The sequence below is a fragment of the Thamnophis sirtalis genome, unplaced genomic scaffold, assembly GCF_051295495.1.
Source record: "Thamnophis sirtalis isolate CommonGarterSnake01/CBP01778 unplaced genomic scaffold, rThaSir2_p1.2 scaffold_14, whole genome shotgun sequence".
Taxonomy (NCBI): Eukaryota; Metazoa; Chordata; class Lepidosauria; order Squamata; family Natricidae; genus Thamnophis; species Thamnophis sirtalis.
Window position 1 is genome coordinate 35,946,982 of NW_028261394.1, and position 27,935 is coordinate 35,974,916.

General features: G+C 41.4%; 2 protein-coding genes across 4 annotated transcripts in view; one reads left to right on the forward strand and one right to left on the reverse strand.

The window, feature by feature from the left end:
- TK2 (thymidine kinase 2) overlaps positions 1-27,935 on the reverse strand; it is a 116,216-nt gene that overhangs the window by 13,143 nt on the left and 75,138 nt on the right. The window contains exon 11 of one of the 3 annotated variants that reach the window (XM_087729511.1): positions 17,013-17,130. The exons of 1 other annotated variant lie outside the window; for it this stretch is intronic. In XM_087729511.1, coding sequence (XP_087585637.1) covers positions 17,101-17,130 — 30 coding nt within the window. In that variant the 3' untranslated portion in view covers positions 17,013-17,100. Of the gene's footprint in view, positions 1-17,012; positions 17,131-25,392; positions 25,957-27,935 lie in introns of those variants that run through there. One more of the 3 variants, XM_087729508.1, reaches the window with a different exon arrangement.
- On the forward strand, positions 9,108-27,864 carry CDH5 (cadherin 5). Its single transcript, XM_087729505.1, has 11 exons — positions 9,108-9,349; positions 11,873-12,161; positions 13,565-13,681; positions 16,047-16,214; positions 16,871-17,058; positions 18,245-18,498; positions 21,220-21,350; positions 22,863-22,990; positions 23,291-23,399; positions 24,406-24,651; positions 26,981-27,864. The coding sequence occupies exons 1-11, from the start codon at positions 9,158-9,160 to the stop codon at positions 27,490-27,492; spliced, it is 2,334 nt and encodes a 777-aa protein (XP_087585631.1). The 5' UTR covers positions 9,108-9,157; the 3' UTR covers positions 27,493-27,864.

Below are 27,935 nucleotides of genomic sequence, written 5' to 3' on the forward strand. Positions count from 1 at the left end.
GCTTTTATAAGAACTTCATAAAATTGGAGAGGAGGGAAGAAGCCAAATTATTCCCTAGCAGAAGATATCCTAATCAAAAGGCCTAAAATTTATATCAAAGATGGATAAACTGAGAACCAGGGATTCCTGTGGCGTCTTTCTCTTTATTTCTTTAGCCAAGTGCATTTAATTCAATAGAATGGAGAGAGAGAAAAACATTCAGTATCTGACTGGAGAGTAATTGCATGTTAACTCAATTGAAGTGTAAACAAAATGGATTCTAATTACATTTGGGTTCTCAAGACGTTTTGGAATGTATAATTCTTTACTCAAAACCCAGGTCTTCTTGTCAGCTCAGGGAGAGAAAAAAATGGGCATTGATTTAATTTTGTATAAATTTTATTACACCATTTTCAGGGTTTTTTTTCATAAGAAACATCATAAACCATGCAATCTTTTTTTTAACTTAGTTTGTCAAACATGTACAAGATAGCAGGTATAAGTATAAACATGGACATGAATAAAGGAAATGAGTACAAATAAATGAGGACAGTCGGGCAGGGATGCTAGGCATGCTGGTATACTTATACATGCCCCCTTTATGGACCTCTTAGGAATGGGTGAGGTCCACGGTAGACAGTTTAAGGTTGAAGCTGTGGGGATTTGAGGATGTAACAATGGAGTTGGGTAGAGCATTCCAGGCGTTGACCACTCTGTTGCTGAAGTCGTATTTTCTGCAATCGAGATTGGAATGGTTTACCTTGAGTTTGCATCTACCGTTTGCCCGAGTATTATTGAGATTGAAGCTAAAGTAGTCGTTGACAGGTAGGACGTTGTAGCAGACAATTCTGTGTACTAAGTTTAGGTCAGACTTTAATCAGCATACTTCTACATTGTCTGGGTCCAAAATTTCAAGCCTGGCGGCATAAGGGATTCTATTGTGAGCAGAGGAATGGAGTACTCTTCTCGTGAAGTACCTCTGATCTGCTCAATTGCATTAATCTATTCCATTATTATTTAGCAATCCACTTTTCCAAAATATAATTCTAAAAGACTTTCCTTTGTGTTTTTAAATGTACTTGGGGGGGGGGGGACCTTCCAGAAAGTATTTCTCTCTCTGCCCAGTTCCGTTTCTTGGAATTTTAGGAAAACCAAAGTTCTGGTAGACATTCAGGTCTTTGCCCAGATCTCATGACTGCATCCTTTCTATCCTGCAGTAGGAAGAATGGGGTGTCTAAAGATCTCCCTTGATATTCTTAGGAGTCACTTGCTCTAGTCAAGCTTTTGCCATCTGGAGGAAGTCAGCCATGTGGTCATTCTCTTCCCCTTCCTTTAATCTCTAAGCAACACATGCCACGGAAATCTTGAATACTACCAAGCTTTCTTTAAACTGCAACTCACATCAGCGGGCTTGGAATTCAGAATCCAGGTCCCACCCCATTTCCTCTGAAGGAATCTTGGCACGTCTGGGAAGCAGCTGGAGCACAAATGCATGACTGGTTCTTCTATTTAGAGTAGAGTAGAGTAGAGTAGAGTAGAGTAGAGTAGAACAGAACAGAACAGAACAGAACAGAACAAACAGAACAGAACAGAACAGAACAAACAGAACAGAACAGAACATAATTCTTTATTGGCCAAGTGTGATTGGACACACAAGGAACTTGTCTTTGGTGCATATACTCTCAGTGTACATAAAGGAAAATAAGATAGAATACATTCATCAAAAATCATAAGATACAACACTTAGTGATAGGTTACTAATAAGCAATTAGTAGGAAATTACTAGGAAACAAATAAAACAATATAAATTGTAAAGATACAAGCAGCATGGTTATAGTCATAAGTGGGAAGAGATAGGTGCTAGGAAGGAAGAGAAGAATAATAGTAATACAGTCTTAGTAGATAATTTGACATTGGGGATTAGTTGTTTAGCAGAGTGGTGGCATTCGGGGGGAAAACTGGAAAAAAAATCCTTCAGAATATCATAGAACTCTTGACCACATTCAACAAATGTCTTAAGTCATGTTGTCATCTAAACAAGGACACCACTGAAAGGATGACAAAAACCAGAGGCTCTTAATTAAAGTCCAGAAGCATGACTTATTTTATTTCAAGTGTGGGCTCACTCTTTCTCCAAGTCCAGACTCATAGCTAGAGTGTGATTAAGCAACCATCAGTCTATTCAGAAAACAAGGTGGAATTCAAGAATGAGAAGAATGAGGAGAAACAGAATAAATGATGCACTGGGGAATTCTTCTGTTCCACTTAACTTTTCACCCATTATGAATTAGCTATTTGAAGATAGAAAAGTTGGAAGAACTAATCTATCCTCTTTGCAATTCAAGCACAGTGGTTCCAACCACAGGGATCAGCTCTTTAGTGTAATTATTTAGTTTTATATAATTGCATTACATACAATTATATAAAACTAGTGGCTCAGGATGTCAGCCAAGGAGCAGGTCTGGCAAACTGCTGACAGCAGGTATTTGCCGGACCTTCTAATGCAGGAGTGTCAAACTCAAAGCCCTGGAGACAGATTTGGCCCACCGGGTGTTAGATCTGGTCTGTGGGGCTGCCCTGGAAACAACAAGGGACTAGACCGTGGTACCTCTACCAGCAAAAATGGAGCTTGGGAGGGCCGCCCTCCCGAGCTCCATTTTTGCTGGCAGAGCAGTGGTGGGTTTCAAAAATTGTTCGAACCTACTCTGTGGGTGTGGCCTCCTTTGTGGGAATGGCTTGCCGCCCATGTGACCGGATGGGAGTGGCTTGCCACCCATGTGACCGGATATGAAGATGCCGACGACACTTGTCAGAACCACCTTAAATTACCTCACACACAGCACTGGCATGCATAAGAATATGATGTAAACTTGTTTTTTAAAACAACTTCAACACACGCAATGTTCTGATTGCACCACAAACGCAGTAGTCATCCTTACCTTTCACAGAGGCACTGAGTTTTATAAATAGGAGCATGATAGTGTAGAATAATCATATCCAAGGACCAGTGGTAGGTTTCAAAAAATTTTGGAACCTCTTCTGTAGGTGTGGCCTGCTTTCCGGGTCCACTGGTGGAACCTCTTCTAACCTGTTCAGTAGATTTGACGGACCGGTGCTACCGAATAGGTGCAAACTGGTAGGAACCCACCTCTGTGGCAGAGGGTGAAAGGAGGCAGTTGCAGCCGAAAACTGAGCTCGGGAGTCCATTTTTGCTGGCAGAGCACTTGGGTCACCAAAGGTGCCCCCAACCTGAGTGACCTCTAGCTGGCCATGCCCACCCCGGCACTCTGAGGTCAGACAGAACCCTGATGTGGCCCTCAATGAAATTGAGTTGACACCCCTGATCTAAGGCAAGGTTAACTTTAGCAAGTTTAAGATGTGTGACTTAAACTCCAAAGAATTCCTCAGCAAGCCTGTTGGTTAGGGAATTCTTAGAGTTAAACTACAAACGTCTTAAACTGTGTAAGGTTGCAAAACAACAATCTAAGGAGCACACAAATGAGTGGAAAGCTATTTTTGAAGATATCTATTCCAAGATGTATATGATGAAGCCAGGGCAAGGGAGTGGATCCATCCCTTGTTAATATAGGTCAAAGGAAGGAGAAATCACTATTTCCTGAGACAATAAATCTGATCTTTGCAATAGGAGAACAGTCTTTCCCAATGTGATGTTCTCCAATTATGTTGGCCCAAGGACAAGAATTCCCAATCTCCATAACCAGCCATATTGGCTGGAAAGTATAGAATTTGAAGTCCAATGTAGCATCAGCAATGATAGTCACTGGCTTTGAAATTTTGTATGTGGCATGGAGAATAGAGCTCTGCCCCTTTTACTGGTGTGCAACATGTTAAAAATACGCAGGACTTTGATCACCTGGTGGTGCCCATCTTTTGGAGTCAGTAGAAGTCACCGAAGGCATCAAGCTGATGAAAGCTGTGTTAGAAGATATTCACAAAGATCAATCAACATTTATTTCCCAGCAATATCTATCCCTCATTCCTTGTGCTGCTTTTTATTTTAATTGTTTTTCTATAACAATTGCAAACTTTATTTTCTAGCTGAAATGCAATCTGTGCTATACAGAGTCTCTTTTGTTAACGTACACTCAAAATCAGTAGAGATGCAAATTCATTTGATCTCAGGAACAAGCTAAGATTTAGCCCGTTGATCACAATTATTATAAACCATAAAAGCTGCATATTTTGTGCATTCACTCCTCCAGAGCAATTATCTAGGCCAAGAACTCAGATTCAGAAAACCATCTATTATTTAGCTAAATGTTTAAAAAATGTTTTCTTTTAGATACTTAAAATTATCAGCCGGTATGTATGATTTGGCAAGATGGCATTCATATTTGCTAACACAATTCCCCTGAGAGAGAAGAGTAATAGAAAATTTAAGTGTCTTTTTAACATGTATTAACTTTTCCTTGGGAATTGTAATTCTGCAAATTAGAAGAAATCTTGAGTAGAATTGCTATCCAGGTCAGGGATGTGCAGTCAGGGGAGGCAGAGGAGGCAGGGCCTCACCACTGTCACGATGAAAAGAAAAAAAAATTAAAAGGAAAAAGGCCAAGGTAGTTGCTGCCAGATTCACAGTGGATGACTCTGCTTAGTGCTTAACTGCAGGGGGAGGAACACGTGCCTCCTTTAGACTATCTTTGTGAGCAAAGTTAAGCAAGGGTTAAAAGGCGAAAAATTCCTTATGCAAAGGAGGCACGTAGTTCTCTCGCCTCCTCTTGCTCTGGCAGCAGCAGCTCTAGTCTTTTTCTTTTTACATTTTTTTATATTTTCATCATGGTGGACAAGAGGAGAGTTGAAATCCTCTGTGAAACAGCTGGGAAAAGTATGTGGGTCGGACAGAGAGAGGGGGGAGGAATTCAAAATTATTGTAATTTAATTTGTAAGTAATTTTTATTGTAAGTAATCTGTGTGTGTGAGCGTGTGTGTGTCCGTGTGTTTGTTTCTTCACTTCACTCAAACAAAATCTCTCTCAATTTGAGAGAGAGTTTGTTTCAGAAGAGAGGGAAGGGGGAGAGGCAGGGAGGGCAGCCTTGTTTGAGAAGAGAGGGGCAGCCCGCCCTCAGAAGCGGGTCTTTTACCCGCCTCTGCTGGCGGGCTGGTGCTTTCTTTCTTTTGCCTGCTGTCCCCCCCTTCCCTTTCTCCTCTCCCCCCACCGGGAACCCCATCCTGCTCCCCTCTCCCTTTCCTCCTCCTCCTCTCCCCTTTCTTCTGTTGCTGCCACCTCGCCCCCCGCCTCCTCCGTCCCCGCTGCTGTGTCCAACAGGCATCTCGCGTTTATGGCGGACACAGCAGCGGGGACATTGCTTCTCGCTGCTGCCATGCTCTGCCGCCTCGCCCCCCCACCTCCTCCGTCCCCGCCACTGTCCCCGACAGGTGTCTCACATTTATGTCCCCCATAGATGTGAGACGTCTGTCGGACACAGTGGTGGGGACGTTGCTTCTCGCCACTGCCGCACTCCGCCGCCTCGCCCCCCACCTCCTCCATCCCCACCACTGTCCCTGACAGGCGTCTCACGTTTATGTCCGCCATAGACGTGAGACACCTGTCAGACACAGCAGCAGGGACGTTGCTTCTCATCGCTGCTGCACTCTGCCACCTCGCCCCCCGCTGCTGTGTCCTACAGGCATCTTGCGTCTATGGTGGACATTAACCCAAGTGACCTGTCTGGGACAGCGGCAGGTATGTTGCTTCTCGCCGCCACTGTGCTCTTGCCTCACCAACTGTAATCCTCACCGCACATCACTGGTCCAGGTATAATTCCCAAGATTCTTTGGAGATAGGGCCATGAAGCTAAAGCCTCCATCTTTGACAATGCACATATGTCCATTTTTTTAAAAAATGGGAAATTAATTCAAACAGAGATAGTACTGGAGATCAAATTGGGTATAAACAGTTTCTATCCCATGATTTGGGTGGGAACAATTCCATTGTTACTGTTGCTATTTATATCATTTGTATGCTTTCCCAAAGGATTGAGGTAGCCCATATCTTAAATATCAGTTTTAGCTTGCAGGAAAACTAATGCAGCCATTAATCTTGCACCTGCTAGGATCCTTGATTTGCAACTCAGAAAATGCCAGGGATGAAATCCTTCCAGTTGTTCAGGTTAAGCAGAGGAGCATTGATAGCCTTCTGTGTGGAGTTGCGTATCCAGCTCCTTTACTCTAAAATAGGGGTATCAAACTCAAGGCCCGTGTGCTGGATCTGGCCTGCGGGGTGCTTAGATCTGGCCCGCGGGGCTGCCCTGGGAACAGTGAAGAACTGGCCCGCGGGCCTCTGCCAGCAAAAACGGAGCTCAGGAGGGCTGTGCGTAGCCCTCCTGAGCTCCGTTTTAGGCTGTGACAGCCTCCTGCAACCCTCTGCCAGCGAAAACAGAACTCAGGAGGACCGTCTATGGCCCTCCCAAGCTACATTTTTGCTAGAAGAGTGCTATGGCCATCAGAGGCATCCCCAACATGAGTCGTTAAGCTGGCCATACCCATCTCCACCCCATGAGGTCAAACACAACCCTAATGCAGCCCTCGATGAAATTGAGTCTGACATCCTTGTTCTAAAAGGTAGTCTGCTTTCTTGTTGTTGTTTTTTAATCACACACCACTGCTAGATAAAACTGATACCTCATTGTTTCTAAGCCTGCTTCTTTTCTAGCAGCATCTGGTTTAAAGAAAAAAAGACATAGCTCCTGAAATCTGAACAAACACATGAAATCTCAAAAATGGTAATTATTATGCAAACATCACCATTGGGGGATCTCAAAAGGAGAGGCATTGTTTAGAGAAAAGGCTAACCCTCCAGTTTTGAAGTGAGGCAATCAAGAGACAACTTTATTTTATCTGGTGTCACGAAGTCTACTCAAAAATTAACCAGAGGAAGTGAAAATTGGGTGTTGGGGAACATGAAAATAAAGAGAAAGATCACCGAAATGAGTAAGCTTACATCTGAAATTAGAGAACAGGAGGATGAGCAATATTACAAAGTATGGGACTTATTTTACCAATAGCTAGATAAAAAAACCTGGGAATGAAATTGTTTACTTATATTGTAATAGTTTTTTGTTTTCTCTTTTCTTGCTGTGATATAGAGTACTATTCACATGATATATAAAGTCCAATAATGATTTTAATGTATAAGAATGTGATGATTTGAACACCTTGGTATAATTGTATGTAGTGACCATTTTATATTAGAAAGATCTTTGTATATTAAATGGATCAATGATGATGTAAGGAACAATTGATATATATATGAATTGAAATACTTAACCACTATATGGATTAATAATTAATAATAGGATGATTGATGACATTATGGTCAATTGAAAATATGAATGTATGTTATAAATTAATGGGAATCCTGTGTTCTATTCTTCGCTCTTTCTTCTTAGAGATAGGTGACACTATAATACTTTAAAGACTCATTGTTATTTGATAGATAATTATGAATTTAAGGAAATAAGGATTATTACAAATGAAAGAATATTAATGGTAATTTGAATACATAATGCCCAATGACAGCAAAATATTCAGTTATGTTTAATGTAAATCAGTGATGTTAACCCTGAGCTTAAGAATTGGTACACAAAAACCTGTAACCAAACAACATGCTCGATGAAATGGACGAAAGTTGTTTTTTGTTCTGCTCTTGCTTTGTTTTGTATGTGTTGTTTTGTTTAAAAAAGAATAAAAATATTTTTTTAAAAAAATAAAGGGAAAGATCAAGTCATTTGAAACATACGAAGAAAACAGCGGCACTGTATGATCTGGATTGCATTTTTATGCCATAGATATTGACGATGAAGGTTTGCCAGAAACCAAACTGGGAATATGAACCAATAAATTAAGAATCTTACAAAGTCAGCATAGATGAAGGTTCTCTAGCTTATCAAACAAGCTTCTCCTCAGAACTGAAGAAGCTTTTGGGATAAGAAGAGAAGTCCTCGGGGAAAAACAAAGTACTAGTTGCCTTTTGAAAAAACACTTTTGAGACAACCATGACCTGGATGACTGAGAATCTCTATAAACATATGGCAGTGGTGGGATTCAGCCAGTTTGCACCTATTCGGGAGAACCAGTTGGTAACTTTCTAAATAGTTCAGAGAACCGATTGTTGGAAGACATCTCCTTTTGTTTTTTTCCACTTTACAGGGCTAATCCTGTAAGGAAGGCAGGAAGGAAACATTCTGGTGTTGTTTCTAGCCTCATCTTTATTGCCCTGATTACAGAAACTGCCTCTCTGGTTAACCCTTATTACATTGTAACAGCAAAGGCGAAGCGCCCATCGACCTGAGTGACCTTGAGTTGGCCACGCCCACACAGTCACATGACCATTGAGCCCCACCTACCCAGATAGTCATTAGGGCAGAGAACCAGTTGTTAAATTATTTGAATCCCACCACTGACATATGGAATAAAGGATTTGGTTTGATTTTCAAAAAGAGCATTAGGTTTCAGGGATCTGCATGTGTAAAAATGGGAGCAAAAATTCACTATTAACTTTTAATTCACTAATTAAACCTTGAATTTAATTTTTTAACCTGCTCATAGAAAACAGCTGGTCAGTAACATCCCTAAGTGCAGAGGTGAAATCCAGCAGATTCTGCAGAACTGGTAGTGGAAATTTTGAGTAGTTCGGAAAACCGGTCATGGAAATTTTGAGTAGTTTAGAGAACTGGCAAATTCCACCTCTGGCTGGCCTCAGAGTCAGGTGTGAATGGAGATTTTGCAGTATCCTTCTCCTGCCACTTCTACCAAGCCATGCCCATCAAGCCACACCATACTCACCAAGCCACGCCCACAGAACCGGTAGTTTAAAAAATTGAATTTCACTACTGCCTAAGTGCCTGAAAACGTTCTTATATGAAAACACCAAATAAATGTTCAATGAGTCGTCTGCCTTTTACTATAGGGTTTTCTTTTCAGCAGGTAGAATATCTGTCTAACCTTCTCTATTAAGTAGGATTGGACCTGGTTAGTCTTGGGGTGACAGACCACCCAAGAAACCCAAGACTGGAAGCTAAACTGGGGTGTTCAAAAAGAACAGCCTGTAACAAATCTTTTGTGTGCTGTTAACAAGAAAATGTTGTGCCCCTGTAGTCACCAGATGGTTTGTGACTTCTTCAAACACAGGACTTCCCAAGATCATTGAACTACAAAGATGGCAAGCTGCTCTTACTTCCTCCTCCTCCTCATTTTCTTGATCCCGAGGTCTTCTGGTGTGCATGGAGACCATTTCTCAAAGTCAAACACAAACGATAACTTGCATAAGCGAATGAAAAGAGAATGGATCTGGAATAAAATGCATATTCCTGAAGAGCAGAATGGGACTTTGCCTCATCATGTTGGAAAGGTATGCATGGATTTGGTAATGGTCAATTAATAGTCACCCGGCCAAGAAGTACCACAAGCAAATTCCTGGCATGGAGAAGGACTTTGTCTTTCCATTTGCCCAGCAAAGCCCATTAGGCAGAGATACAATAATACCCAACTACCTTTTGCACCGTTGAACGCTGGCTTCCAAAAAACAGAACACTCATTCCTGATGTTCTGAGATGCAGGAAGCAAACCTTTTTGGATAAGAGCCATGGTGGCGCAGTGGTTAGAATACAGTACTGCAGGCTACTTCTGCTGACTGCCAGCTGACTGCAATTTGGCAGTCCAAATCCCACCAAGCTCAAAGTTGACTCAGCCTTCCATCCCTTACTAGGTGGGTAAAATGAGGACCCAGATTGTTGGGGGCAATAGGCTGAGTCTGTAAACTGCTTAGAGAGGGCTGTAAAACACTGTGAAGTGGTATATAAGTCTAAGTGCTATTGCTATTGGGAGCCTGTTTTTCATGAAATCTGATGCCCCACGAGACTTCTGGAAGGCCCATTTCAATCCTCACCATTGTTGGGGGGAAGCAGATGTTTAGTGTGGGGTGTCCCTGTTCTTCTTTGCAATTGGAAAGCCATGACCCCTTTATTGAAAATAACTAGGTGGTGGATGATGGGGTAGGAGAAAAACTTGTCTTTCAAAAGACCCTGTGAAACTCCTGTCAATCCAAATAGATGACACTAGGCAACATGGTTGAATTGTTTGGCGGGCAAGGAGTCTTAATAGGTTTATGCATGCTTTGTTTCTTACTTCTCTAAGTAAACACTTGTTAAAGCCATGAACACTCCTCTTTTTTATATACTTTTTCCAGTTCTGTACCATGGGACATTTTTGCCCCATGAATGGCCTCTTAGATAAATTCTGAATGCACTCAGTTCTGAGAACCCATCAAAAAATGTTGAGACATTAGATATAAGAGCCTTTCTTGGACATTAGATGCAAAAGCCTTTCTTGGAAGTTCCAATAACAAAAGTACCCAAAAAAAGGCACTTGGAAAAAGAGGAAAGCAATTTACTGCAGCCTACACAGCTGACTTCGCTGATAGCCCTTATACCAAGTGCCCATCTAGGCAATACTTCTTATTTCAAAAGATCTCGGCTCTTTGCCTCGGCAATCTCATACCTATCCCAGAAAAAGCAGAAAGAAGAACATTCAGCCATTAAAAAGGGACATGGTGGCTCAGTGGCTAAGATGCTGAGCTTGTCCATCAGAAAGGTCAGCAGTTCGGCAGTTCAAATCCCTAGCACCGCGTAACAGAGCGAGCGCCCATTACTTGTCCCAGCTTCTGCCAACCTAACAGTTCGAAAGCACATTAAAAATGCAATAAAAAATAGGAACCACCTTTGGTGGGATGGTAACAGCATTCATTGCACTTTCAGCATTTAGTCATGCTGGCCACATGACCATGGAGATGTCTTTGGACAGCACTGGCTCTTCAGCTTTGTAATGGAGATGAGCACCACCCCCTAGAGTCGGGAATGAGTAGCACATATGTGTGAGGGGAACCTTTACATTTTAGCCATGAATAACCAGCTAAACAAAACCTTTTGCTAGCTAGGGTGATCTGCAGGGTACTGAACAGGTCCCAAAAGCTCCTTTCTAATGTACATGTTTCTGCATGACTCAAGTCTCATAGGAAGCCTGACATGAGCTACATTTTCAAGATAAATCTAAGAAGATGATGTTATTAATTTTGGACCAAGATTTGAATATACTATTTAGATTGTATTCGATTAATTACATATTAAACTTTTGTACAAAACTTTATAAGCTTTATAGAACTATATAGGAGTATTAACTGTAATGTTATATATTATTTATTGGTTATATAGCTATAACTAAGCACAGGACAGATGTAGAAGAAATTAGTAGTTGAAACAATATTATATTTCCATTCATCATACCTTTAAACTGAAAGATCCATAACTTATAATAATACTCTTCTCCAAACATTTAAATGAATTTACTTTTTGCATGAAAAAGAAGCATGTTGGTGCTTTTTAAAACTTTTTTAAAAATTTGTTTTGAACTCAAACTATGGTTTCAAAGTTTATGAACCTTTTTGAATCACCAATGTTTCTGCATAAATATAACCTAAAATATGATTTGCTCTTCACACGCCCTAAAGCTGGATAAAGGGAATCCAATGAAAACCATTGACTCCAAAACATTAAATTTGTTCATTGATTTATTGAGGGAAAATTATCCACATTTGGGCCAACAGCTAAGAATTTTCTAGAAAATAAAGGTTAGGTAGAAAAATAGATGCCAGAAATGGCCAAGGAATATCTCTAGAAACTGGAAATCAAAAAAAGTATACAGAAAACTGAGATGCTGTAACCTGAGGTGGAAGTGTGAAATTCTCAGACCGTAAAATGGGAATCAAATAAATTTAATAAAAATAATGAAATGTTAAAGAATAACAATAGCGATGCTGATTTTTTTTATCCTATCACATCTTTTAGAAGTGATTTTCTCACGTGTTTATGTGTTCTAGATCACCTCAACTATCAAGAATCCCAATGCCAAATATGTCCTCGAAGGGGACGGTGCTGGGACTTTGTTCAGAGTTGATGAATTTACTGGAGATGTGACTGTGAGCGAAAGGTTGGACAGAGAGAAGAAAGCTGAATATGAACTCACAGCTCTGATTTACAACCGGCTTACCGGTCAACAATTGGAGGACCCGTCCAAGTTCCGCATCATTGTTCATGATATTAATGACAACGCCCCAGTATTTGTTCAAAAGGTGTTTAATGGTTCAGTGGTAGAAATGTCACCACTAGGTAAGCTTTTTACTCCTCATTTTGGATCAAGATTGTCTAAAATCTCATATCACATTGCTGAATTAACCTTTTGGTGAGAAAACAATCTGAAACCCTTGTTTTGCTTCTTAATGCTCAATACAGATACACAAGTGAAAGCTTAATGTTCGGATTGGTTTTTGGACCACAATAGAATACATGAGAAAATCCCATTACCAATGAAAACATGTAAAAAACATGTAAAAAACATGTAAAAACATGTAAAAAACATGTAAAAAACATGTAAAAATGTTGAGTGCAGAGAAGAACAAGAAAGATGATTAGGGGACTGGAGAATAAAACATATGAGGAATGGTTGCAGGAACTGGGTATGTCTAGTTTAATGAAAAGAAGGACTAGGGGAGACATGATAGCAGTGTTCCAATATCTCAGGGGTTGCCACAAAGAAGAGGGAGTCAAGCTATTCTCCAAAGCACCTGATGGCAGGACAAGAAGCAATGGGTGGAAACTAATCAAGGAGAGAAGCAACCTGGAACTAAGGATAAATTTCCTGACCATTAGAACAATTAATCAGTGGAACTACTTGCCTCCAGATATTCTGAATGTTCTGGAGGTTTTTAAGATGTTGGATAACCATTTGTCTGAAGTGGTGTAGGGTTTCCTGCCTAAGCAGGGGGTTGGATTAGAAGACCTCCAAGGTCCCTTCCAACTCTATTCTATTCTAATCTAAAATTAAATGAGCGTTAGGGTTAGGAACAGGGTTAGTTAAGGTTAGGCAGTTCTACAGGAATTCAGAGAGCAAAATGGAGATTGCCATATTAAAAGTCTCTAATATATTCATGCCATGATCTAATATAGGGGGAGGATAAAGGAGAGAAGATCTGAGGGAAGCATCTCTCGTCATTGTGTTTCAATTCTTGCGGCTAATTTTCTCAGCCCTTTGAAGAGGTTTCAAACTATTCAAATATACTTGTTATTTTTCATTGTCTCTCTCTCTCTGTGTCTGTTTCTCTCTCGTCTCTCTCTTTCTGTCTCTCTCTCTTTCTTTCTCTCTCTCTCTCTCTGTCTCTCTCTTTCTGCCTGTCTGTCTGTCCCTCTTTCTTTCTGTCTCTCTCTCATCTCTGTCTCTCTTTCTCTCTCTCTCTGTCTCTCTGTCTCTCTCTCTCTCTTTCTGTCTGTGTCTCTTTCTTTCTTTCTGTCTCTCTTTCTGTCTCTCTCTTTCTGTCTCTCTCTGTCATCTCTCTCTCTGTCTCTTTCTGTCTGTGTGTCTGTCTCTCTTTCTTTCTGTCTCTCTTTCTGTCTGTCTCTCTTTCTGCCTGTCTCTGTTTCTCTCTCTCATCTCTCTCTCTTTCTGTCTGTCTGTCTGTCTGCCTCTCTCTCTCTCTCTCATCTCTCTCTCTCTCTCTCTCTCTTACTCTTTTTAGGAACATCTGTCACCAAAGTGACAGCCGTGGATGCTGATGACCCAACCCTTCATGGTCATGCAGATGTTTTCTACGAAGTTACTGATGGCAAAAACTACTTCAGAATAGACAACTCAGGTACAGGATCTACGGTATAAATAAAATTTGCACAAGAACAAGTAAACGCAACTGTCTGTGATATTTTCTGCCTGATTAAAGAACAAAATGGCATCTATTCTCTTTCCCATGTAGGAGAGATTATTTAGTAAACCAGGGATTATTTAAATTATGTATCAACTCACTAATAGCAGGCAGAGGTGCATTTCAAGTCTGACCAAGGAGGGATATTCCTTGTATAGCTGAGGTGATTAGCCATATTTGCATTCTAAGTCCTAGAAACCTATTTTTGCTTTTCAAGCCTGTTGAGTGTTCTATCCCTTTTAAATGCATAGGATAATAGCCTTTTATAAACCTAAAAAATCCTCTAAACTTTTTTTCACTGAAAGTTAAAATCCATTCTGGGAGATTTTAAACAAAAAAACACAGGACAAAATGTCCCAAGGGTGCTTTTTCTAAGTGGATTTTATTGGTGTTTTCTTTGAAATTGTTTTGCTTCTCTTCCAAGAGGCTTTTTTTTTTCAGTTTGGAGAACCATGGCTTGGATCATTGAGAATCTCCATAGATGGATGGACAAAATGTTTTTAATAAAAACATGGGGCTGCCCTTGAAGAGTATTCGGAGACTTCAGCTGGTCCAGAATGCAGCCGCGCGAGCAATCGTGGGTGCACCTCGTTTCACCCACGTAACACCTATCCTCCGCGAGCTGCACTGGCTGCCTGTTGATCTCCGGGTGCGCTTCAAGGTGCTACTTGTCACCTACAAAGCCCTGCATGGTATTGGATCTGGGTACTTGAGAGACCGCCTACTGCCAATTACCTCCACTAGGCCAATAAGATCCCATAGATTAGGCCTCCTCCGAATTCCATCAGCCGGCCAATGTCGGCTGGCAACTACCCGGAGGAGAGCCTTCTCGGTGGCTGCTCCGACCCTCTGGAATGAACTCCCCGTGGAGATTCGTACCCTCACCACCCTCCAGACCTTCCGCGTAGCCCTTAAGTCCTGGCTGTCCCGACAGGCCTGGGGCTAAAGATTTCAACCCCACTCGAATAGTATGACTGTTGTGCTCTTTTAATGATGTATTGTTTTCGTGTTTGTAACTTGTTTGTCTTCCCTCCCCCTGAATTGTGAGCCGCCCTGAGTCCCCTCAGGGAAAAGGGCGGCATACAAATAAAGTATCTAAATCTAAATCTATCTAAATCTAAATATATTTTAAATCAAAGAATTATGACAATTTTCTTAAAAGAACCGACCAGATGTTGTCTTGGCAATAAGCACCAATAAAGCCTAGATGTTTTTAAAAGCTTTTGAGTAAGTGCTGACATCAGTGTCAATTTTTAGTGACCTCGTAAATAGACTCTCTGCAAAATATGTACCTTCAACTTGGCCTTTTTGTTGTTTCAGTGATGCCTTCATTATTAGGTCCATCCACTTAGCTGCTGCCCATCCCCTTCCTCCTTTTCTTTCAATTTTTCAAAGTATTTTGGATTTCTCATAGGAAGTGGAACTTCTCGTGATATGTCAAAAATATAGCAGTAATTGCCCAGCCATTAGTACTACATGTGAGAATCCCAGCTTGATTTATTCTGTGATCCATTGGTTTGCTTTCCAAGCTGATCAGAAATCTTCTCCAACATCAAAGTTCAAATGGATCTTTCTATCTTATAGGTAGGTAGGTAGGTAGGTAGGTAGGTAGGTAGGTAGGTAGGTAGGTAGGTAGATAGATAGATAGATAGATAGATAGATAGATAGATAGATAGATAGATAGATAGATAGATAGATAGATTCTTATCTAGATGAGAGAGAGAAAGATGAGAGAGAGAGATGAGTGAGAGAGAGAGAGAGAGAGAGCAATAGCGAGAGAGATGAGAGAGACTTGAGAGAGAAAGCAATAGAGAGAGATGAGACAGAGAGAGATGGGAGAGTTATAGAGATGGGGGAGAGAGAGATGAGAGAGAGATGAGAGAGAGAGAGCAATAGAGATAGATAAAAGAGAGAGATGAGAGAGAGATGAGAGATATATAGAGATGGGAGAGAGAGAGATGAGAGAGAGAGCAAGAGAGAGAGAGAGAGATGAGACAGAGAGTGAGAAATGAGAGATAAGAGACATATAGAGATGGGAGAGAGAGACAGAGAGAGAGAGAGAGAGAGAGAGAGAGAGAGAGAGAGAGAGAGAGAGAGAGAGACTGTATATTTCTATCCAGTTTCATCCAAGTCCAATGTTCACATTTACAGAACATCACAGGAACAACCATTGTCTGAATAATTTTAATCTTTGTGCTTTGTTATTTTAACCACCAGCACTAAAAATTAAACTCTATTGGGTGGGGAAAACAGTGGAAGTGACAATGTAAACTAACCTTTGTGTTTTCTTGTTATGTTAAAGGAACCATTTACACAGCTGTGCCTGACTTGGATAGAGAACAAAAGGCTACTTATACCATCCGGGTGAAAGCAAGGGATGGCAAGGGTCTACATGATGAAGAATTGGGCACTGCTACTGTCATCATTAAATTAATTGACATCAATGACAATTTCCCAACATTTAAGCAAAGTGAGTTTTGCAAAGTCGAAGGGCTGAAACTAAAAAATGCTCCAGCTTTATTTCTGCAGACTCCAATTAGCATATCATATAAAAGTGCAATGCTTTGTTATTGCTCAGGGACTGAACTTTTGGAATGTTTTCTTTGCGATAGTTCAGACACTGTAAAATTTGGTTTGTCAAACATGTACAAGATGACAGGTATGAGTATGCGCTTATGCACATCCCCTTTACAGACCTCTCAGGAATGGGGTGAGGCCCACGGTAGACAGCTAAGGTTGAAACTATGCGGGTTTGAGGATGTAACAACGGAGTCAGGTAGAGCATTCCAGGCATTGACCCACTCTGTTGCTAAAGTCGTATTTTCTGCAATCAAGTTTGGAGTGCTTTACCTTGAGTTTGTATCTATTGTTTGCCCATGTATTATTGAGGTTGAAACTGACATAGTCATTGACAGGTAGGACATTGTAGCAGACAATTTTGTGTACTATGCTTAGGTCAGACCATAGGTGGCGTAGTTCCAAGTTATCCAAGCCCAAAATTTCGAGCCTGATGGCATAAGAGATTCTGTTGTGAGCAGGAGTGGATTCTCTCCCATTACATTTATCTCTTCTTCATCACTGAAAACTTTATCTGAAATATCGGGCTTTTGTGAACATCTTTTTCAGAACATTTCACTTTCGAAGTCCTTGAAAATATCAGTTTGACTGGTGAAGTCGGTAGATTAAAAGTAGAGGACATTGATGAACCACAAAACAGGGATACCAAGTATAGCTTTCGCCAAGGGAATTACCAAGACAGCTTTAAAATCATACCAAATCGCTACACAAATGAAGGAGTAATTCAACCAACCAAGGTATTGTTTTTGAAACTCCATTGATTTTGTGTCTTGGGCTACTTATACGTTGCTAGATAGAACTAGGTCTGCCTGAAATAGTAAAGTGAAGAAAACATATTATGGAATACATGATATGTGGAATGCATATTATAGGGGGGGGGGGAAAGTAACATTCAAACATTATTACTATTATTGTTACAGCATTAGTAAATAGGCAAGTGGGATGGGTGGCTATATCAATTTAATAAGTAAATAAGACTAAAAAAATAATCTCTATATATTACTAAGTCTTGTTGTCATGACCTTTAACTGGGTGAAATGGTACATCACAGGACAATAATTTTCAAACCAAAGTATCTCAAGTGGGCTAATTTACAGATTGCAAACATCCTGGGTGAATGAAATTAGGAGAAGTTGTGATTGCATCAGTGATATTGCCAGTTGCTGGGCTGCTGCTGCGGTCATGTGATCTACATTTTCAATGTTCTATGACAATTTCCCAGACAATATCACAATCCTTTATGCTCTCCTTCATCAAGCAGCCCCTTTCCTGCCTGCAGGGCAGGGCAGGGCAAGGGCAAGGGAGGGAGGGAGGGAGGGAGGACGGAAGGAAGGAAGGAAGGAAGGAAGGAAGGAAGGAAGGAAGGAAGGAAGGAAGGAGGAAGGAAGGAAGGAAGGAAGGAAGGAAGGAAGGAAGGAAGGAAGGAAGGAAGGAAGGAAGGAAGAATTTGCAATGCTCCCTACCAGATTCTAACAAAAAATTCAATGGGGAAGCCAGCAGGAAATCAGAAGTCATTTCTGCTTCCGCTGCTTTTTTATCTGCCTTGGTGATTCTGTTTCTCTGAATGAAATATTTATGAAATAATGAGTTAACTAAGGCACAAGTTGTCTAGTATCAATTAAAACCACTCAAAGCCGATAGCCCTTTAGTACAAAGTAGATAATTGTGCGATAATCTCTTGCAAGGGAGTTCCAAATAATATAGACCACTATACTGAGGTAGAAGTGTTCAGTTATATTTGTCTATTTTCAATCCAAATTTCAATTAAAAACGAATTCAATATAATTTTTGATCTGACATGCTTTGAGGAGCCGTAATTCAAAGTCTCATCTCAAAAAAGCTGTCCCCCACTCCAAAAAAGCAATACTAGCCAATCAGTTTCTATTGCCTTTGTGAACTGAACGTGTCTACTTTTTCCTTCAGCTCTTGGACTTTGAAAAGATACGCGAGTACAAATTCGTGGTTGAAGCTACCGACGCCAATATCAACTATGCCTATTCTGCACGGAAGGGTCTCGAGAACGTGGCAAGAGTAATGATCAAAGTCATTGATGTAGATGAACCCCCCGTTTTCACCCAGGCTTCCTATACATTTAGTGTCCAAGAAGAAGGTGCAAAGAAAATATCCATTGGATGCGTTTTGGCAAACGATCCTGATAGTGCCAAACGTCCAATAAGGTAATGAAAAGTTAACTGACCATATCCTAAAAATATCTTCTGAGTGTGTGAGTGTGTGTCTCTGTGTGTGTGTGTGTGTGTGTGTGTGTGTGTGTGTGTATGCATGTATGCGTATGCGTATGCGTATGCGTATGCGTATGCGTATGCGTATGCGTATGCGTATGCGTATGCGTATGCGTATACGTATACGTATACGTATACGTATACGTATACGTATACGTATACGTATACGTATACATATACATATACATATACATATACATATACATATACATATACATATATATATATATATATATATATATATATATATATATATATATATATATTAGATTTTACAACCCCCGGTATGCCCAAATATGGGAGGAAGATCACTACTTCCATTCTCTGTCCTTCAGCTCGTCACAAGAGACCATCCAGGCAGAAACCCAATATTTTTACTGTTGCTTTTTTGTTACATTTTGTTGTATTTGTGCTGATAAATAATTCAAATCCCAGTAAGGGTATGGTTCAAATCTCAGTAAGGGTATGGCTAGCTGATGAGAGCTAAATAGCTTGAAATAGATCTATACTAGTCTCCCTTTATTTATTTATCAGCACAAATAAAAAACACAAATATAACAAAGGCAACAGTAAAAATATTGGGTTTCTGTCGTGATGGACTCTTGTGACGAGCCGATTGACAGATAATGGAAGCAATTAGCTTCCTCCCATAATTGGGACATACCAGGGGTTGTGACACTCAATATATATATTTATGTATATATTTATGTACGTGTGTATGTGTGTATGTATATGTATGTGTATATATATACATACATACACACATACATACATACATATATGCATAGAGATTCACTGCCTTAATGTGGCATTAAAGTGCATTTAACAGGCTTCAGTTTTATTTAATGCAAAAATCGGCTCCTGTAACCTTGCCAATTGTCAAGTTTACAGGAAGTTTGGAGAGAAAAATGCATTGTTTTCTTCCTTCCTGCTTTATTCCTAAGGAGACCCCCTACTCTGGTGACTCAATTTCCACTCGGAAAAGGATTCTCTCCATTGCCTCCAAACCAAAGTTACAAGCAGGCTTTTGTGTGGGAGAACAGCAGGGAGAGGCAGGAGGCAGAGTTAAGTGTATCATCAGCTTAAAGTCATTACGATCCCACAAACCTTCTAAGTTCCACCCCTCTCAAATTCTGTTAATCCTTCAATTCCGGTGCAAATTTAGCAATGAACTTTAGTTGACTAAATTCCAGTATATAGGCTTGAGCAATCTATCTTATGAATTGCAACTTATGGCATGGCCCTGATTGTGCCTGACTTAATGTCAACTAAAGTTCAGTATCAAATTAGTGCCAGATAATAAGAGTCAACAGAATCCCAGAAGAGTTGGAATCAGATGACTATTTCAGGGATCATTAACAACTCTAAACTGATGGTGCATTTAACTCCACCCCCAGCTCTACCTGCTCTTCTCCTACACTTTGGTACATCAGCCAACCATCCTGCATCCGAGGTGGCGCAGTGGTTAAATGCAGCACTGCAGGCTACTTCAACTGACTGCAGTTCTGCAGTTCGGCTGTTCAAATCTCATCGGCTCAGGGTTGACTCAGCCTTCCATCCTTCCGAGGTGGGTAAAATGAGGACCCAGACTGTTGTTGGGGGCAATATGCTGACTCTGTAAACCGCTTAGAGAGGGCTGAAAGCCCTATGAAGCGGTATATAAGTCTAACTGCTATTGCTATCCAATCATCAGGAGCCAAAGCCAATATCTCCTGACTGTCATCCAATTAAATGGGGTAATATGGAGAATGACAAACTGTAGAACACCTCAAGTGGCTGGTCTGATTGTTGCTTCTTGTATCAGGATTTTATTCTTCTAAGCCCCAAGGAGTCCCTGGGAATGAGTTGGGTAGCCATGTATTAAACTTAATTTTTATATATACATACATACATACATACATACATACATACACACACACACACATACAGACACACACACACGAAGACTCCTGCAAGTTGGTCAGTCGTAGAGGAGATCAACCCTGACTGCTCTTTAGAAGGCCAGATCCTGAAGAGGAAACTCAAATACTTTGGCCACCTAATAAGAAGGAAGGACTCCCTGGAGAAGAGCCTCACGCTGGGAAAGATGGAGGGCAAAAGAAGAAGGGGATGACAGAGAAGGAGATGGCTGGATGGAGTTACTGAAGCAGTCGGTGTGAGCTTAAATGGACTCCAGAGGATGGTAGGGGACGGATGGGGCAGACGGACAGATGGACACACACACACACACACACACACACACACACACACAGGAACCCAAGTCTATCAATTTAGAATTTATTAAGAGACAAATTGCAAGAGGCTTTCATTCTTTTCTTCTTTTTGCCCTTTAAAAAAGGCATTTACGTACAACTTTGAAAAGAAATAGAGATGATATTCACCCGTTCTGTTAGGCTGGGCAACAATGGAGAATAGTAGTTCAAACTCAGAGTATTGAAAGAAAAAAACCCACTGTTCTGGCAGGTTCTGTGAATTAGACCAACACCTTATGCCATCCCAACGTCTATATTTCTTTGGGCGCAACATTTTGTGAACTATTTTGCCTTACCATTGCAGGTTTAGCTTTCCTTGTCATGTGTAAATTCAACCATATAATAACAACCCCATTTTTATGAGGCTCAGTAATATTAAGTTGACTTTTTCTTATACCCACTGTAGCTACCATATCTTAAGATCCACTTCTTTTGAAATAAGTACCAGTGGGTGCATTTTAGCCACAAAGCGTCTAGACAGAGAAGAAAACGCCTGGCATAATATCACTGTCGCAGCCAATGAGCTGGATCAAAATAGTAAGTATTTCCCTGTATCATCTACATGTTGATTAGTGGTGCAGTGGCCTAGAGGCGGAGCTCCCGCCTCACAATCAGGAGGCTGTGAGTTCGATCCTAGGTAGAGATGGGCATTTCTCTCTCTGGGCACAATGAGAATATATCTGCTGAACAAAACTCCACATTGGCAACAGGAAAGGCATCTGGCCATTAAAACATTCTGCTAGCTCCGTTCAGTTACGCAGACTCCATCCCGCAAGGGGTTATGGGGTTGTAAAAAGATGATGATGATTGACGTGTTGATTAGTGCATCACCTCCTGCTGTTTTTCAGATCATTTCAATTACAAATAGAGTAAATAAATATCAATAAACAATAGGATTGTGCAGCGCTTTGGATTTGAAAAAGCAAATGTGCTTTTGACAGCAGAGTAGAACTCATTAAGCAGCTATTGGCAGTTCCTTAAAGCAGACACAGACCTTTTCCTGGTACATCTGGTACAAGACAGATGTCCAGCCATCTGGGGCAAGATTCCATCGTAGGAACTACAAACAGATGTTACATGACCACATGATCTTTAAAAACATTTTCCCCCTTTGAATCTGAAGCACTGCACAGCCCTAATAAATAACTACCAACTCTAAACCTTGCAGCTAATTGCCCGTAATTTTCAATAAACAGGAAAGCCCATCACTCGTGGAACCACTTCTGAAGTAACTTTTAAATCAACTATAAGCCTATAAATATAAATAAGCCTTTAAATCAGCTATAAGAGGGGTGTCAAACTCAATTTCATTGAGGGCCGCATCAAGGTTGTGTTTGACCTCAGGGGTCTGGGGAGGTGCATGGCCAGGATGGGTGTGGACATGGCCAGCTTGACGTCACTCATGTCTGAGGCGCCTGTGATGGCCTGAGCGCTCTGCCAGCTAAAACAGACTTCCGAGCTCCGTTTTTGGCTGCAACGGCCTCCTGCAACCCTCTGCCAGCGAAAACGGCCTCCTGAGCTCCGGTTTTGGCTGCAACAATCTCCTGCAAACCTCTGTCAGTGAAAACAGAGCTTGCGAGGGACACACGTGGCCCTCCCGAGCTCCGTTTTCGCTGGCAGACACACCACAGGCTGGTCCTTCACTGTTTCCAGAGCAACAGCCAGACCTAAGTACCTCACGGGCCGGATTCAGCACCCGGGCCTTCAGTTTGACACCCTTAAACGGTAACATAGTCTTAAGCAAGCTCAGTAGAAAGGTTTGCCTCATGACAATCGAATAACAGGGAGCGCCAATAGGAGGTTTAAGAACTTATTTTAAATTGAATCAGATGATTTTGCTTGATATTATCAACAATGATCTGCAGAAACTCTCCAGGGGTTTGAATCAAGGGGCATTCCTAGTCCCATCTGGAAATATTAGGTAGAGAATTTGGAATCTTCCAACAAGTTTCCCTCCTTCATTGTACTTTTCCTAATAATATGGTCTGGATGTGTTGGCTCTACTTGTTTTCAGGATGCTAACCAGTTAATTTCCTTTTCCTTTTTCAGAAAAGATAATCCCCAGATTAGAAACCCATGTACCAGTTTACATTAAAGTTAAGGATATAAATGACAATGCCCCAGAATTCGCTTTTCCATACGATCCACGTGTGTGTGAAAATGTTGCACCTGGACAGGTAAAGTTTAAGGGGGGGGGAATCTTCTTTCTACTTAGTTTCAATGTTCTACAGTTGATTAAAGAACCCATATCTTCCCCATTTCCTCTCTTTGAAGAAATAAGATTTAAATCTAAAAAGATCTTCAGTAGGACTTGTCCTTAACTGGCAAAGCATACAAGTACACTAGTTTTGGATATTAAAGAAAGATTTGCTAACAAGACCAAGCTATGCCTTTGATAAGGGCAGTGCATGTGTTCTATAATCCCCATGGATTTGTTGAAAATGATGGGAGAACATCCCATTTTTCTATTCCTAAAGGTGATCACAAGAATTTCTGCTGTGGACAAGGATGAAACACCATCAGATGTGAAATTCAAGTATTTCCTGACTTCTGAAGACAGCAACTTTACCCTCGTTGACAATCGTGGTGCGTGTCTGGGGAATACGTGCAATGAAAACAGGAGTCTCGTTGCCAATATGGTTTTTAAGATGGTTTGCCGGTTGGCAGAAATAAACAATGAAACAGATCTGGTGAACTCTAAAGTTCCCCTAACATAGCTTACTGTCTTTAAAAAAATGGGTAGCACAATCATTTTAGCCCTATTATCCTGGTAATCTTCATAGCTTGTTCCAACCTTCTACAGTAGCTCAACATCCTCAAAGTGGAAGGAAGATTTTGCATTTCTAATGCAGTAATGTAGGGGTAGGCAGTTTGCTCCCCCAAGTATCTGGAGAACCCCAAGATGTTGTCTCCCCCCAGTGGGCAATTCTGATTTAATTTTAGCCATGGGTGGAAGTGGGGGGGAGAGAGTTAGAAAAGAGAGATTTGCTAGATTTTGAAAGTTGGGAATTGAAGAAGCGAGACCCTGGAAAATAATTCAATCCCATTTCCACTGTTAAAAATTCTCAACCTCATCGTTCAGTGACAATTAGCAGCAAAACAGTCCAATTTGGTGGCACAATAGCAAAAGATCCTTCTTTTTGAAAGAAGATAAAGCAAAATAAGATGTTGCCATGAAGCTTCAAAGACACAGTCTCTGGGTCGGGGTGAAATCAACTTACCTTCGCTACCGGTTCGCAAATGTGAGTGCACACGCCACCTCTATGCATGAGCATAAAGAACAGGACATGATGATGTCCAGGTGGGTGGGTGGAGCCTCCCGCCACTACTGCCAATGGTTCACCCAAACCGGATTGGACCGGCTGAATTGCACCACTGCTCTGGGTTCTAAGAGCTACAAACAGGGTATGGGATGTTCTGTCCAGCTTGCCAGTTGAATAAATTAAGAAGTTCCTAGTATGGGGATGCTCTCTGCTTCTATCCATCAGTTGGGTTCCATAAACTGGAGGGACGCTATTATGAATGGCAGCTGGAAACCCTTTTGAAACAATCCCTTTTCGGTCATTCAACTGCACGCTATTGCATTTTCCAGATAACACGGCAAATGTCACCGTCAAGTTTGGACAGTTCAACCGCGAGCTACTCAAAACTCATCTCTTGCCTATCATCATCTCCGACAATGGGGCACCACCACAGACCAGCACGAACACGCTTACCATCCGGATTTGCCAGTGCGACAAGGAAGGGAGCTTCACTCTCTGCGAAGAGCGAGCGAAGCAAGTGGGAGTCGGCATCCAGGTGTTGGTGACCATCTTTGTCTGCATCTTCACCATCCTTGGTAAATTGAACTTGGCTTCTCCCTTTGTGCTTTGAATGGGGCAGGGGGTGGAAGGGAACTTAATACAAGTAGCACCCCATGGGATGGTGGTTTTTAGAAGAGTACAGTACAGTACAGTACAGTAGAATGGAATAGAATGGAATGGAATAGAATAGAATAGAATAGAATAGAATAGAATAGAATAGAATAGAATAGAATAGAATAGAATAACAATTGGAAGAGACCTTGGAGGTCTTCTAGTAGTCCAACCCCCTGCCTAGGCAGGAAACCAGTGGTGGGTTTCAAAAAAATTTCAAACCTACTCTGTGGGTGTGGCCTCCTTTGTGGGAGTGGCTTGCCAGCCATGTGACCTGGTGGGAGTGGCTTGCCGGCCATGTGTTCTCTCTCTCTCTCTCTCTCTCTTTCCTTCCTTTTGTCTCTCTGTCCCTTTTTCCTTTTTTTCTTTCATCTCTCTCCCACTTTTTCTTCCTTTTTTCTTTTTTTCTTTATTTATTTCTTCCTTTCTTTCTCTTTCTCTCTCTGTGTGAGTGTGTGTGTGTGAGAGAGAGAGAGAGAGTGAGTGAGTGGTGGGTTTCAAAAAATTTTGGAACCTCTTCTAACCAGTTCGGTAGATTTGACGAACCGGTTCTACCGAACTGGTGCGAACTGGTAGGAACCCACCTCTGCAGGAAACCCTATACTATTTCAAACAAATGATTATCCAACATCTTCTTAAAGACTTGCAGTGTTGGAGCATTCACAACCTCTGGAGGCAACTTCTGTTCCACTGATTAATTGTTCTAACTGTCAGGAAATTTCTCCTCAGTTCTAAGTTGCTTCTCTCCTTGATTAGTTTCCACCCATTGCTTCTTGTGTGGCCTTACTCCCCAGTCGACCCCTGTTCTTTAGCTCTTCCCTTTGTCTGGCAACTCTGTGCATGCCCACTCTGGGAACAAGCTTCAGCTGTTGGTCTGTCTCACTGCTGTCTGACTCTGAAGGCAGCTGATAACTGGCATACGGCTCTGGCCCCCTCTCTGCCTCCGACACAGAGCCCTCATCAGAGCCTTCCCCAGACTCCAGGACTGGCCCATGTTCCTCCCCAACTTCCTTACTGTCCAAATCTGCTGCCAGCTGTGTTGGCAGGCTACAACAGTACCAAAGGATTCCTTTAGAATTTCTCCAGCTTTCTGACTCTTTGAAGGAGGTAGGAGAACCTGGTGCTTCTGCTTCTTCCTGTTCTTTGAAACTTCCTTGACAGTCTTCACTTCCCAAGCTGAAAGGGGTTGGAATTTGACTGAAACCGGTGAACCTGGGGGCGGGGGGATGCTGCAGATCACAAGAAAGAGACAGTGCCATGATAGATCAGTTCTGCACAGAAACTCCTTGGCAATAACACTGCATTACATTCCCACAAACATCCCCATTCCCTTCTCTTTGGGAAGAAATGTCAGAATAAATTCTCTTTCGCCAGAGTGAAGGAGCGCCAGTGGAAAAATTGCAGGAGTGTTAAAAGCTTTTAAAAAAAAAAAATAGAACAAATCTCCTATAATGGTATATGAGAATGACCTTGAGAGACAAGGGAAAAGATGCTGCCTAGGATACAATCAGACAAGAGAGGTGGGGGAGTCCCCAGTGGCTTAATTCGGAGTGGGGGCTAGGAAGGACCCATCCTAATGGATCAGCTGATTTGTGCCTTCAGATTTGCAAGCTTGATATCAGCCCTCCCAAATAAACCAGACAGGAACCATGAGTTAATTTTACTTTGTTGTAAGTTGTGATTTCTCCAACATTGGAAGTTTTTAAGAAAAGATTGGACAACCTTTTTCTGAAGTGGTGTAGGGTTTCCTGCCTGAGCAGAGGGTTCGACTAGAAGACCTCCAAGGTCCCTTCCAACTCTATTGTTCTGTTCTATTCTGTTCTGTTCTCTGTTCTATTCCATATTCTCTTCTATTCTATTCTATTCTATACTCTATTCCACTCTATTCTATCCTTCTAAATCTTGTTCTGTTGTTCTGTTCTCTGTTCTATTCTTTTCTATTCTATTCTATCCTTCTAAATCTTGTTTTGTTGTTCTGTTGTTCTGTTCTCTGTTCTATTATATTCTATTCCAATATGCCTCCCAAGTCCCATCAAATGAAAATAATAAGCAGTTGTATTCAAACCCAACTATTCCATGCCAAAAGGTACGCAACACCCTTGAACTCTAGGTGAACGGTGGAAGGCATTTAATTCTCATCCTAGTGAAAAGGTCTGGTAAGGAATCAAGGAATCAAAAGTCAGAGAAATCAACATCATATGAATACGTTGTGTTGGCTAGTCATCTCCCCCCCCCCCATGTTTTTTTGTACAGCATTAACTCTGCTGCTGATAGTCTGGAGGAGGAGGCACAAGAAAGATCTGAGTGTTCTCAAGAAGAACGTAGAAGAGATCCATGAGCAGCTGGTGGCCTACGACGAAGAAGGCGGCGGTGAAATGGACACCACCAGTTATGATGTCTCGGTTCTCAATTCAGCCCGCCAGAGAGGGATCCTATGCCCCAAGATGCCTTTGGAGGATTCACCTTGCAATTATTCCCGGGAACAAAAGATCCCAGAGAATGGGCTTTCAGGCATTGGAGAAATGGGCATCATGATTGAGATGAAGAAAGACGAAGCTGATAACGATGGAGATGTATTGCCCTATGACACCCTCCACATATTTGGCTACGAAGGGGGCGAGTCTATTGCGGAATCTCTCAGCTCCCTGGGTTCAGGGTCCTCAGACTTGGATATGGATTACGATTTTCTCAACGACTGGGGTCCCAGGTTCAAGATGCTGGCAGAGCTTTACGGCCTGGAACCTAGTGGAGATCTGATCTACTGAGGGCGGTCAGTGGCCGACCATCTCGACCCTGTCCATAAACCGTAAAACTGAAAGACTGATCAACTCTTTGCGCATTCCCCATACAAAAGAAAATCAGAATATTTTTTAAAATACATTTTCAGAGCAGACTGAGATAACCTAAGGGAAACAAGCTTTAAACAAAATCAGGTCTGTAGATATCTTTTTTTTCCCCTGAATGGGAATGCCATTGTACTGAGGGATTTAAAATGTTTCTCCTTATATAGAAATCCAATGTTTAAATGCTTTTAAAGCACAGTGGTTCTTTGCCTGTTATAAGAAAGCTTAGATGATGTCTTGTTTGTCCTCCTTGTTTGTTGCAGCTATTCTAATTAAATGTATTTTTAGTTACCAGTTTTTATTGAATGAATTATCTCAATATCCTTGTGTCACTTTTGCACATTTGTTACTGGTGGCAATGAACA

What these genes read in the sequence shown, in the direction of transcription:
- CDH5 (XM_087729505.1), top strand. Translation starts at nt 9,158, where the DNA reads ATGGCAAGCTGCTCTTACTTCCTCCTCCTCCTCATTTTCTTGATCCCG. An exon ending in GGTAGAAATGTCACCACTAG is followed by an intron (nt 12,162 to 13,564) that starts GTAAGCTTTTTA and finishes TACTCTTTTTAG; the next exon opens with GAACATCTGTCACCAAAGTG. An exon ending in AAAATGTTGCACCTGGACAG is followed by an intron (nt 22,991 to 23,290) that starts GTAAAGTTTAAG and finishes CTATTCCTAAAG; the next exon opens with GTGATCACAAGAATTTCTGC.